Genomic DNA, 13,266 nt, shown 5'->3' on the forward strand with positions numbered 1-13,266 from the left:
ACTCTGCACCGCAAGAAGACACGCCACCGATACGCTCGTTTGAAGTATCCGTCGAGTGTCGGTGTCGGATTCGTGTCCGACACGGATACGCCGACACCATAGGAGAATCCGTGCTTCATAGGCCATATTACCAAGAAAAGTACATTTAATGAAAGAGGAAAAAGAGGACTCTTGTACATGTATAAATAGGAGGTTAAGCCTCTGTTAATTACACACACAAGCAATAAGAATTCTCTCTCTCTTTATATTGTCTATATACAAAATTCTTCCTCTCTTTCTTTCTTTCATACATTAATACATATATATAAATATATAAGTATCATATTTTTTATATTGAGATAATAATTGTGGTTAATATTGTTATCTAATCATATTTCTTTACTTTATGTTTGTTACCTCTTTCTTATTTATTTATTTATTTAGTTATTTTATAACACGTTATCAGCACGAAGCTCTAACGAAATTTTAGGAAGACTTCAGGTAACAAATTTTTATTATGCGAATCTCTTTTATCTTGAATATAATGCTTTTGATATATTTGGAAACAATTATTTACCATGGATACTAGATGCTAAAATTTATCTTGATTCAATGGATCTTGAAGATACCATTAAGGTTGAAAATAATACATCCCAGAAGGATAAAGCCAAAGCTATGATTTTCCTTCGTCATCATCTTGAAGTATGATTGAAAAATGAATATCCCACATTAAAAGATCCTGTAGATCTGTGGAAAGACCTTGAAGAAAAGTATAATCATAAAAAACGGTGATACTTCCTCACGCCTGATATGTTAGAGAAAATTTTCTCAACCTTCCATGCCTCGAATGTGCTCCTGCAGCAGCAGTATCGAGAAAAATAATTTAAAAAAAAATATTCTGAGCTAATTTCTTGCTTTCTTGTTGCTGAGCGCAACAATGAGTTACTCTTAAGAAATCATGAAGCGCACTCAGCTGGCGTCGCTCCATTTCCTGAAGCAAATGCGGCAAATTATAACCCCAGAAGAGGTAAATAGCAAGATTTTGATGACAAGAAAAATTATGGAAGGAAAAGAAATTATGTTCACAAAAAAGGATCTCACCAGAAGTGGGATAAAGAAAGAAACAATGGGCAAAGTAAATCAATTGAGGATAAATGCTTCTGTTGTGGTGGAAAGGGCCATTGGTCACGTACCTGTCGTACCCCAAGGTACCTAGTTGATCTTTATCAAGCATCCTTGAAAAGAGATGACAAAGAAAAGGAAACAAATTTTGTTTCAAATAATGAAAATTCCACCACTCATTATGATGTATCTAATTTCTTTAAGGATTCTGAAGGTAATATTGGCTATTTGATCAATGATGGAATAGTTTGATATGTGTATGTGTTTGTTAAGTATTCATGTGAATAATTTGACTGTGCATGTACTTCTACTCATTTTATAATTATCATTTGTTTTTGAAAAAAAAAATGGCAAGGACATATCTTGAAGATATTTGCCTTGCGGATAGTGCAAGTTCGCACACTATTCTTAAAAGTGATATATATTTTACCCATCTTCTGCCAAAAGATGAATATGTTAATACTATTATTGGCTCAGGCAATGTGATAGAAGGCTCCGGAAGAGCTATAATTTTGTTTTCTGGAGGAACAAAATTTATAATAAATAATGCACTATTATCTAACAAGTCCCTGAGGAACTTGTTGAGTTTCAAAGATATTGCCGAAATGGATATCATATTGAGACTATGAATGAGGGAAATCATGAGTACTTATGTATCACAACTCTTGATTCAAATAAGAAAGTTATATTAGAAAAATTACCCTCACTTTCATCTGTGTTGTATTATACCAAGATTAGTGCAATTGAATCACATGCCACTGTAAACCAAAAGTTTACTAGCCCAAATGAATTCATAACTTGGCATGATAGATTGGGTCATCCGGGAACAACCATGATGAGGAGAATTATTGAAAACTCTCATGGACATTCACTAAAGAACCAGAAGATTCTTAAAACTAGTGAATTTTGTTGTGCTGCATGTTCTCAGGGAAAGTTAATTTTAAGGCCATCACCAGTAAAAGATTGGATTTGAGTCCCCTAAATTCCTAGAAAGGATTCAAGGTGATATATGTGGACCTATTCATCCACCATGTGGATCTTTTAGATATTTTATGGTCCTAATAGACACATCTTCGAGATGGTCACATGTGTGCTTATTATCTTCTCGCAACCTGGCGTTTGCGAGATTACTGGCTCAAATTATTCGATTAAAAGCACAATTTCCAGAAAATCCAATCAAAGCAATTCGTCTTGATAATGCTGGTGAATTTACTTCCCAAGCTTTTGATGCTTATTGTATGGCTAATGGAATAAGTGTTGAACATCCAGTGGTTTATGTTCACACACAAAATTGGTTAGCAGAATCACTTATTAAGTGCCTCCAATTAATTGCTAGACCCTTGCTTATGAGAACAAATCTCCCAACCTCGGTTCGGGGGCATGCTATTTTACATGCCACAGCACTTATTCGTTTGAGGCCAACGAGTTACCATCAGTTCTCTCCTATACAATTAGCTTTTGGCCAGCAGTCAAATGTCTCCCACTTAAGAATATTTGGGTGTGCAATATATGTTCCCATTGCACCACCTAATCGTACCAAAATGGGACCCCAAAGAAAATTGGGGATATATGTTGGATATGATTCTCCCTCTATAGTGAGGTATCTTGAGATACAAACTGGTGATGTGTTTAAAGCCCGGTTTGCGGATTGTCATTTTGATGAATCAAAATTTCCAACATTAGGGGGAGAGAACAAGCTTCCTGAAAAGGAACTTAATTGGAATGCATCATCATTGATGCATTTAGATCCTCGATCAGGGCAATGTGAACTAGAAGTTCAAAAGATTATACATTTGCAAAGAATAGCAAATGAATTAACTGATGCATTTTTCGATACAAAGAGGATTACCAAGTCGTATATACCAGCGGAAAATGCTCCAATTCGAATTGATGTCCCAGTAGGACAAGTAGCCACTGAAGCAAATTCACGCCAGAAACGTGGCAGGGCGAAAAAATGCCCCAATTCGAATTGATGTCCCAGTTGGACAAATTGCCACTGAAGCAAATACACGCCAGAAGCGCGGCAGGCCTGTCGGTTCCAAAGATAAAAATCCTCGAAAGAGAAAAGAGGTAAATATTCCTGTGGAAAAAGACATAGTAAAGACACCTGCAGTTGTCCAAAATTCTGATATAACGCCAGAAGACGTTCAGGTACCTGAAAATTATGAAAATGACGAGATCTCGATAAATATGTCTTTACAGGAGAGAAATGGGACCGAAATAAGACAATTGTCAATGAAATATTTGCATATAATGTGGCATTGAATATCATGCATGAGAGTAAGGATCTTGAGCCAAGATCAGTCGAAGAATGTCGACAAAGGAGTGATTGGCCAAAATGGAAAGAAGCCATGAAGGCTGAATTAGACTCACTTGCAAAACGTGAAGTCTTTGGACCTGTAGTCCGTACACCTGAAGATGTAAAACCTGTTGGATACCGATGGGTATTTGTGAGAAAACGAAATGAGAAAAATGAAGTTGTGCACTACAAAGCCCGACTTGTGGCACAATGTTTTTCACAAGGGCCCGGTATAGATTATGAAAAAACGTATTCCCCTGTAGTGGATGCGATAACATTGCATTATTTGGTCAGTTTATCTGCATATCATAAACTGCATATGCATTTAATGGATGTGGTAAAGCCTATTTATACGGCTCATTAGATCGGGATATCTATATGAAAGTCCCTGAAGGACTAAAGATATCTAAACCATCCAATGAATATTCGCAAGGGTTATACTCAGTCAAATTGCAAAGATCTTTATATGGTCTAAAGCAATCTGAACGAATGTGGTATAATCGTCTTACTGAGTATCTAACCAAAAACGGATTCAAGAATGATGATATCTGCTCATGTGTTTTCATAAAGAAAATTACATTTGGGTTCATTATAATTGTTTTGTACGTTGATGATTTAAATATCATTGGGACTCCTGAAGAGATTCCAACAATTATAAAAACTCTAAAAGAAGAGTTTGAGATGAAAGATCTTGGAAGGACTAAATTTTGTCTCGGCCTGCAGATCGAGCATATAAAAAATGGGATCTTTATTCATCAAACAACATACACAGAGAAGATCTTGAAGAGATTTTATATGGATAAGTCACATCCCTTAAGTACCCCAATGATCGTAAGATCTTTGGATGTGGAAAATGATCAATTCCGTCCTAAAGAAGAGAATGAAGATATCCTTGGTCCTGAAGTACCATATCTTAGTGCCATTGGAGCGCTAATGTATCTTGCTAATAATATGCGACCTGACATATCATTCGCGGTGAATTTACTAGCAAGATATAGTTCCTCTCCAACCAGAAGATATTGGAGTGGAATCAAACAAATTTTTCGATATCTTTATGGAACGGTTGATATGGGATTGTTTTATCCCTATAGATCCAAGTCACAACTAGTTGGCTATGCAGATGCCGAATACTTGTCTGATTCACATAAAGGGAGATCTCAAACAGGATACCTGTTTACATATGGTGGACCAGCTATATCATGGAGGTCCACGAAACAGACGATTGCAGCAACATCCTCTAATCATGCTGAAATACTAGCGATACATGAAGCTAGTCGTGAGTGTTTTTGGCTGAGGAGTGTGATCCAATATATTCTGTCATCATGTGGACTAATTGATTAGAAGATAGCTCCAACTGTCCTGATTGAAGATAATACAGCATGCATTGCTCAGCTTAAAAGCGGATACATCAAAGGTGATAGAATAAAGCATATTTCTCCCAAATTCATCTTCACTCATGATCTTCAAAATCAAGGGATAACTGATATCCAACAGATCCGCTCAAGTGACAATTTGGCAGATTTATTTACAAAGTCACATCCCAAAATCCTCCTTTGAAAGATTGGTACATGAGATTGAGATGCGCCGATTTCGAGACATCAACTGATGTTGACAAGAGGGGGAGACTGTACTCTTTTTTCCTTGGTCAGGTTTTTTCCCATTGGGTTTTTCTTGACAATGTTTTTAATGAGGCAGTCCCTATCACTAAAGGATGTTGTACTCTTTTTCCTTCAGTAAGATTTTTTTCCCACTGGGTTTTTCTTTAGTAAGGTTTTAACGAGGCATTATCCTAAATGGTCATCCAAGGGGGAGTATTGTGATAAGTGTGAAGTGGATGACCATTGACCACCTATGACTTGGATGGCTTAACTTTCCTATAGTGAAGTGCCATATTACCAAGAAAAGTACATTTAATGAAAGAGGAAAAAGAGGACTCATGTACATGTATAAATAGGAGGTTAAGCCTCTGTTAATTACACACACAAGCAATAAGAATTCTCTCTCTCTTTATATTATCTATATACAAAATTCTTCCTCTCTTTCTTTCTTTCATACATTAATACATATATATAAAGTATACTTTTTGTCCCTGAAGTTTACTAAAAGTTTCAAAATTACCCCTAAGTTTCAATTTGTTTCAATTTTATCCCAAAAGTTTTCGATTTGCATCAATTTTATCCCTACTCCCTTGTGATGAGGGTTGTCCCTGTGCAGTTGAAGTAGAGTTGCTCCTAAGAATTCTAGTTGGTCTTGGTGGCTGAAATTTTTTGTGTGCATTTGGTTGGGTATTAGGCCTTGCTACAACACTGGCCAACCTGGTACTCTTATGCACTGAGCCAGTAGATCCAGCATTCCTTGCAGTGCTGTGCTGGACTGGTGATGTTGTAGCAGTTCCAGCATTATTGTTTTGGGCTGGCGATGCTAGAACATTACAAGAACATTAACATATAGTGCAGCTCTCCACATGACTAGCTAATTCACAGCAATTTATAACAGCAACATATAACTAATTATATGTTGAACATTACAAGAACAGCAAGATATAGTACAGAAGCCACATGACTAACTAATTCACAGCAATTTATAACTAATTATAAAAGAACATTACAAGAACATTAACATATAGGTACAATACCCCTGTGATGAACTCTAACACTGAAATCATCCATCCTGCCGTTATAAAAAGATGTTCAGACCAAAGAACAGAGTAACTAATCATTAAAAAATATAGACCACCTCAAAGTTATATTTTTCACTAAAACAGAACAGAAATTCCTCAATCCCTCAATGCAATAGAATCCTAACAGCAATCAATAGTGATTAAAAAAAAACCCTAAATCCTAACCGTTCAGACATGCAGTAGCAAAATTGACTAGAATGGTGGCCTACCTCGTCAGAAACCTTAATCAGAATGGCGCTATCCACGTTTGAATGGTTGATGACTGAATGCTATCCCAGACTCCTCCCTCAGTCTCGACGGCGTCACAACATGCGCCGTCCTGCACGTCGCTGTGGCAGACTGTAATTGACGGTGCGACGTCTAACCACCCACCAACCTTCCTCCTGTGACTCTGTTTCTCTGGCGATGTTCCTTACTGGCAAAGGGAAGACAAACGGGTTATGTTTGAAAAAGGATGCCAATTGGTTTACTTGGTATAACTCAGCCATGGGTATTTTGGGGGTTTCACATTTCTTGCCACATCACACACTATACTTTGCCATATCACTAACGTCTGTGAGTAATTTAAACGGCGTCAACTTAAAGGATAAAATTGATGCAAATCGAAAACTTTTGGGATAAAATTGAAACAAATTGAAACTTAGGGGTAATTTTGAAACTTTTAATAAACTTCAGGGACAAAAAATATACTTTACCCTATATATAAATATATAAGTATCATATTTTTTATATCGAGATAATAATTGTGGTTAATATTGTTATCTAATCATATTTCTTTACTTTATGTTTGTTACCTCTTTCTTATTTATTTATTTATTTAGTTATTTTATAACAAAATTCATCCTTATCATTATTTTTAATTTAAAATCGTCATATTGAATAAAATATTTTTTTAAATAACAAAAATATCCCCTAATCTTCCTTTGTTATGATGTCCTCTCCCTTATTCAAGAAAATAAACGTTTCACATCTTCTGAACTCACTGATAAATTTCTCTTCTTCTTTTTGAGCATCATCCACTTTGAAGTCCTCGCTCTAATTTCGGTGCTCTTCAAAACAGTATCGTTGTTGTTGTTGTTGAATGTGTTGAAAGGGAGAAACAACCACGGTAGAGATCCGCTTCGACCGCGCCATTGAAGACTCTTCTGCCACTGTCGAGATTGACGGCCACCCTCGCCTCGCCTCGCCATCGAAGGACATCCTCTTCGTCATCGATGCTCTCCTCTTCGGCGTTGATCGCGGCGCCCTCGCCGCCGTCACCGTTTATCTTGACGGCTGTCGACGGCCTTCTCCAGCGACAACAGTGGTGGAGTAAGTCGGCGATCTTACTCTCTCTATTTTGTTTTATATTTTGTTTGTCTCGCTCTGTAATTGATGAAGTTTTTCATTTTTTTTATAAAAAGTTGAATGATTTGTTGTTGTTGTTATTATTGTATTTGAAAATTTTGATGTTGGATTTGAAGGATTTTAAAGCGTTGGTGGTGTTGATAAATATTGAGGCTGAGCTTCTTTGCTTTTCTGTTCGCATTTGCAGGAACTTTTCTGGTTCTAGATCTCCTTTTCCTCCTTTCTCTGTTGTTAATGATAAATTTTAAAATTTAAATGTTATGTTGTGTTGTTGTTGTTGATGAATTAAAATGAATAGATGTGGAAAGAGAAATAGCTAGTAGTTGGTGGGAATAAGGGTAGTGGTGGTGGTGGTAAACGGTGGGGTTAAAGTAAGAAAAAATATAAGGGTATTTTTGTCCGAAAAAAATCAAAAGAATGATTTTAGTACCAAATGAATCGTTGAGGACGATTTTAAATTAAAAATAAGGTCAGAGACGAATTTGATTTTGACGACCCTAAACCTTAGGAACCAAAATATTACTTATCTCTTAATTCAATGATATGTTTAAACAAGTATCGGATGTTCAAATTATATTCTATACATGTAATAATCAATTGGCCAGCTACAAACCTTTAAATAAAATTTCCATCCACAAATTTGCCGTTAGAAGAACTTTATTTCCGTTTAGTTTAGTATACACGTGGCCAAGAAAACAATGATTTGGCACTCTATCATTATTTTGGATAACTAAGGTGGAAATTAACAATTTTTTTTAAAGAAAAATGTTACAGGTACAAATCTTTTTTGTGAACTAAATCTAATTAAGTTGAATAATAAAACTTATATGAGTGAGTCAGTAAAAGTGATGAGATTGATTTTTGTTGATGTTAGACTAATTTAATTATTAAACTTGGTTAAGAAAAAAATATATACATTTAGTACTATTATTTTTTAAATAAGAAAAATTATTATTAAAGAATGAAGTGCCCTTATTTGGCTATAAATTGATCAAATCCTAATTTTATCGCATTATCCAAAAAAAGTGCTAATGAGAGTTAGAAGTTGAAGTTATATTTAGGTCTAAGGATTGGTCCTTCTTCTCATAAAGGGTTGCTCTTCCACTCCTCATATCTAGAGATGACTTTAATCTCTAACTCTCATTGGCATATCTATGGATAATGTGGTAAAATTAGAGTTCGATCAATTTAAGATTAAATAAAGACACTCCACTCTTTAATAATAATTTTTTTTTATTAAAAATTGTTAATTTTCACCTCAATTACTCAAAATAATGATAAAGAATGCTAAAGTTATCGATTTTTTTTGCCACGTGTATACTAAACTAAACAAAAATAGAACTCTTCTATCTACATATTAGTTTTGTTCATTATTAGTTATTTTGGTGTGTATATTAAAATTTTGATTCTATCATGTGTATTTTTATGATTCCAAAATTTTTCACATGTATTTTTATCTATCAAATTTTAATTTTATTATTTGCAAGTGATGAATAACTATAACTATTATAATATAAATCACTAATACTAATTAAAAAAATATTTTTTTAATCAAAGATAGGTATTATCTATTTTATTGAAAATAAAAAGTTGATCCACATTTAAATAATACATATATCAGATGGGGTCTCCCAAATGAAACAAAAAAACAAACTCATTCAAAAAAAGTCTAAGAAAGAAAGAAGGAAGTAGAAGAGATGAAAGCTTCTCAAAATGAATGATGGGAGCAATTCATTAACTCCATAGCAAACTACTCACCTGAGCCAGAATTTTTTCAGGGGTTAAACATTTATCCTCAAACAATTGTACATTTCGAACTAATCATATCTCCCAAAACGTGAAAGTAAACTGGGTTAGCAGTTGATTACTGTGCGGCTTTGATTTGATGAAGGTGAAATTTGATTTAAGCCATTTTCCATAGAGGCTGGTCTTGCAAGTTCATTGAGATGAGTTGTTGTTCAAGCTTAAGATAAAGGTTTTAAGATTTTATAATAGAAGAGGAACTAAATTGAGCATAATAAATTAAATTTGGACCTTACTAAAGGTTTAAGATTTTATAATAGAAGAGAAAAGGCTTAAGATAAAGGTTTAAGATTTTATAATAGAAGAGAAAAGGGAGGGCCAAACCGTATCACCGGTGGTGTGACAAGAGAGAAGACGGAGAGTCAAATTGTGTCGGTGGTGTGATAGGAGAGAGACGGAGAGGTAAACCGCATGGAAGGAGCTGACTGAAGAAAGAGAAAAAACTGCGGTGGAATAGCTCCGACGATAAAAGATGGTGACTTGGAAGAAGTGAAGATGGGAGAAGAAGAGAGGAAGGAGGATGACGAGGAAAGGAGGGGGAGGGTATAGAAGAGGGTATTTTTTATTTTAATTATCAAATGTTATAAAGAATAAATTTGTTAAAAGGATGACTTTAATACCAAATGTAATGTTGGAAACTATTTTAAACAAACAAAAAAAAGGTTAAGAACCATTTCGATTTTTATAAGGACTAAAATAATAGTTATCTCGCTTTTAAAATATAAGATAGATAAATCTAAATTAATTTATCATTTATATTTTTTGAAAGCAAAATCCTAATTTTTTTATTTATGGTTGTTTTTCACTTTATCTTCTTAACAAGTTTTGTTATAACACTTATGATGAATGTGGTGATGTTTAAGAAGTTGAATGAATGAACTAAATTCTCAAAGTAGTTTTTTATATTCACAACTTTTATTATTTTAGTCCTTTAAATACAAAATTTATTATATTGTTTTTTGAAATTTGGTACATTATATTAATTTTTGGATCTTTTTTAGCATTCGGTCAACAAATAAAGTGTTGAACTAACTCTAACTTACCACCCTATATACAAGATTAAACGGCGTCGTTTCGTTTTAGCGCTTAAACAAGGCAAAATGAGAAGGCGAAGAAAAGTTTATATAATGTGCAAACCGTTTTTTCTCACCTCATTCTCAAAAAAGATATCGTTTTTGCTTTGTTTAAGCGCTGAAATGAACAAACATCATTTATCCTTCTGTCTAGCATGACAAATCAGAACTAGCTCAGTATTTCGTTCGATAACTCAATGTCGAAAAGGGTCTAAAGACCAATAGGAACAAGTATAATGAATTTTGAATCTGAGTGACTAAAATAATGAAAGTAGTGAATATTAGGACCACTGTGGCGATTTAATATGAATGAGTGATTAGTCGTTGATAATAAAAATTAAGATAAAATATATTTTATCTTTTGTCAAAAATTTTAAAAATATCTCTAAATTTTATTTTATTTTAATTTTGTGATAAAAAGTTTCAATTGCAATTAAATTTTTAAAAATTTTAAATTATTTCAATAATAATATATAACAACTATGTGTAATTTATTTGTGTTGAAAGTTATTTTTGTGAAGTTGTTATTGAATTAGTCATAGTTTTAAAAAAAATTAGCTAATAAAAATATACTTGATTTAATAAAAAGCTTTTAAAATAAAATAAACTTAAAAATAATTTTAAAAATTTTAACAAATAGTATGTTTTACTGTAAAATTTAAAATCACAAGGTTATTTCACACATGTAATAACTAACAATATGCAATATTAGGTGGTGGTCAGTCATCAACTTAGAAAATGTTCTTTAAAATTACCGTAAGCATTTGCAAATAAAGAACACTAAGCGGCAACAAATAGTGTTGATCGTTTCTGCGTTGTTTTCTATTTTCACCTTCATTTGTAATTTACACAAACCCTGAAGAACAAAATGGATGAAGAAGAGAGAAGAATCCTCCTCGACAGGGAAAGGTACCAGATCGAACAGATTCGCCAGCTCGATCTTGAGGAGTTGCAGATCGAGGAGGTTGATGATATTCTCGAATCTTCCGATGAAGACACTGACCCTACGTAATTCGCCTTATTCTTGTTCTTTCCTATGATTTTTCTCGATTCTATGGCGTTTAATTCGACGTAGCTATTATTATTTGCGATTCTTGAGAGCTACAGCTGAAAATTCCATTTGGATGTGCTATATTAAACTGAAACAGAATGCTAAAATGCCTTATATACTTCGTTTCTTTCGTTTTTATTTGTTTTTGGTTCAATTGTTATTGAAATATGAAAAAGGAACATTTGGTGTTATAGAATTTGATGTCGTAGAGGCACAGTTAGCTGGTTTTTATGCTTGGGAAATTGGAATTTGCACATGGATTCGGTATAATGGATCAAATTGAACTTTTTCTTAGTGTTACTGAGAGTCTATCGTTCATGCTGTGGGGTTTACAGTGGTCGCGGATTTGGCGGCGCAACCTTCGATGGCGAGTTCACTTACAATACCTGTGTAGTATCCTTACATTCATATTTGGGTGGTAGGTATTTGTCTATTGGACTTGGTTGTATGTATGTTCCCTTTTCTACTGTTACATGTTATTGTTTCATGTGAAGTGTGATAACTTGCATGTCACAGAGGTTGAAGACGCACGCCATAGGACAGCTTTCTATGATGGTGGTGCTGTATTGAACACTCCGCTTTTCTGTCTAGAAGGTATCTATGTCATCCTTCACGGATTTCAGTTTCATGGTCTTTTATCTTATAAGTTATAACATGGTTTTTTGTCAAAACTGACAGCTCTGTGGTTCTGCATTGTTGTCCTACTTTTATATACAACAAGTAGCTGAATATTCGTGTAAAATATTGATAAAATCTTGTTAAAAAGGCATAATGTCTTTGCAGTGTGCTTATGGATCATGTTTGAACATTTGAATCATCATTCGTTCTCTGAATATGAGTTACTGTCCTCTAAAACTATTCAATTTATAAATTAAAAAATAGGTTTTGCTTTCACCATGGTAGTCCTCGTCAATCTTTTGCTTTTTCACTTGCCTTATTTTAAGGTTCTTTCTTTTGTTATATGTTTATTGGCGTCTGGATGGAATTTCAGGTGTCCTAACCTTTTCATTGTGCAGCACTGTCTTATGGTGCTTTTGCTCATTTTTATTTTGGGTCTCTATTCTACTAATGATTGTTGAATATATTCTTTCAAATGGTCAATTTTATTGCTTCTGGAGTAAAATTGGTGCAAAATTGTCATCTCGCTCGACTTATCATCTTGTCATCCTCATTTGCTTTGTGTAAATTCTCACTTACAGAAAGAACTGATGCTAATCCTAGCAATATTCAGGTGTCGTACTCTTTCCTGGGGCTACCCTTCCCTTGAGAGTGACTGAAGCAAATCTTGTGGCTGCTATTGGGAGAGCTTTGCGTCAGGTTGATGTTCCTTACACTATTGGTGTGGTAGGTGAACTTATTACCATGTCTGCTCATTCTTTAGTCATGCTTTGGATTCTTTCAGCTGTCCTTGAAAACATGAATTACATATACTTGTGGGTGCCTCTTCCAGATTCGAGTTCACAGGGATACTGCAAATTATAGGATGAAAGCCGCAAGTGTTGGAACGACTGCAGAGGTATTTCCTGCCAACTATTGTGCTGTTTGTGACGTATTCATACTGAGGAAACCTTCTTTAGTTGTTATTCTAGAGTTTCACATCACAATATGTCCTGATTTGTTAACCAATAATCAGTGGTTATCTTGTTCATGATGGCTCAGTCTTTCTGGACTACGGTTAGAAGATATCCCAATGCTATTTCTTGCCCTCTATCCATGCTGGTTGATTGAAATCATATTTTGGGTGACAAATATCTGACCAAAGTCTTCATCAATATTGGTTGGTAACCTTTTGGATAGTGCCAGCTCCACTTTTGGCATGCATTAAAGCATTTCCTTGTTGTTGAGCAATCACAATAGCCATTAGCCTTTCTCAGCAGCATACTGATTAACCAACCATAAGTATGATTATCTC

General features: G+C 34.4%; 1 protein-coding gene and 1 long non-coding RNA gene across 2 annotated transcripts in view; one reads left to right on the forward strand and one right to left on the reverse strand.

Annotated features, from left to right (window-relative positions):
• Positions 6,035-9,830, reverse strand: LOC107648466. Its single transcript, XR_001621938.2, has 3 exons — positions 9,555-9,830; positions 6,290-6,495; positions 6,035-6,070 (listed from the first exon to the last, which is right to left on the reverse strand). It is a non-coding gene; the product is annotated as an uncharacterized LOC107648466 (long non-coding RNA).
• Positions 11,028-13,266, forward strand: part of LOC107605197 (protein cereblon) — a 6,599-nt gene continuing 4,360 nt past the window's right edge. Inside the window, exons 1-5 of the mRNA XM_016306980.2 lie at positions 11,028-11,311; positions 11,690-11,772; positions 11,871-11,948; positions 12,586-12,698; positions 12,805-12,870. Coding sequence (XP_016162466.1) covers positions 11,172-11,311; positions 11,690-11,772; positions 11,871-11,948; positions 12,586-12,698; positions 12,805-12,870 — 480 coding nt within the window. The 5' untranslated portion in view covers positions 11,028-11,171. The remainder of the gene's footprint in view (positions 11,312-11,689; positions 11,773-11,870; positions 11,949-12,585; positions 12,699-12,804; positions 12,871-13,266) is intronic.

Source organism: Arachis ipaensis, chromosome B06 (assembly GCF_000816755.2).
Source record: "Arachis ipaensis cultivar K30076 chromosome B06, Araip1.1, whole genome shotgun sequence".
NCBI lineage: Eukaryota > Viridiplantae > Streptophyta > Magnoliopsida > Fabales > Fabaceae > Arachis > Arachis ipaensis.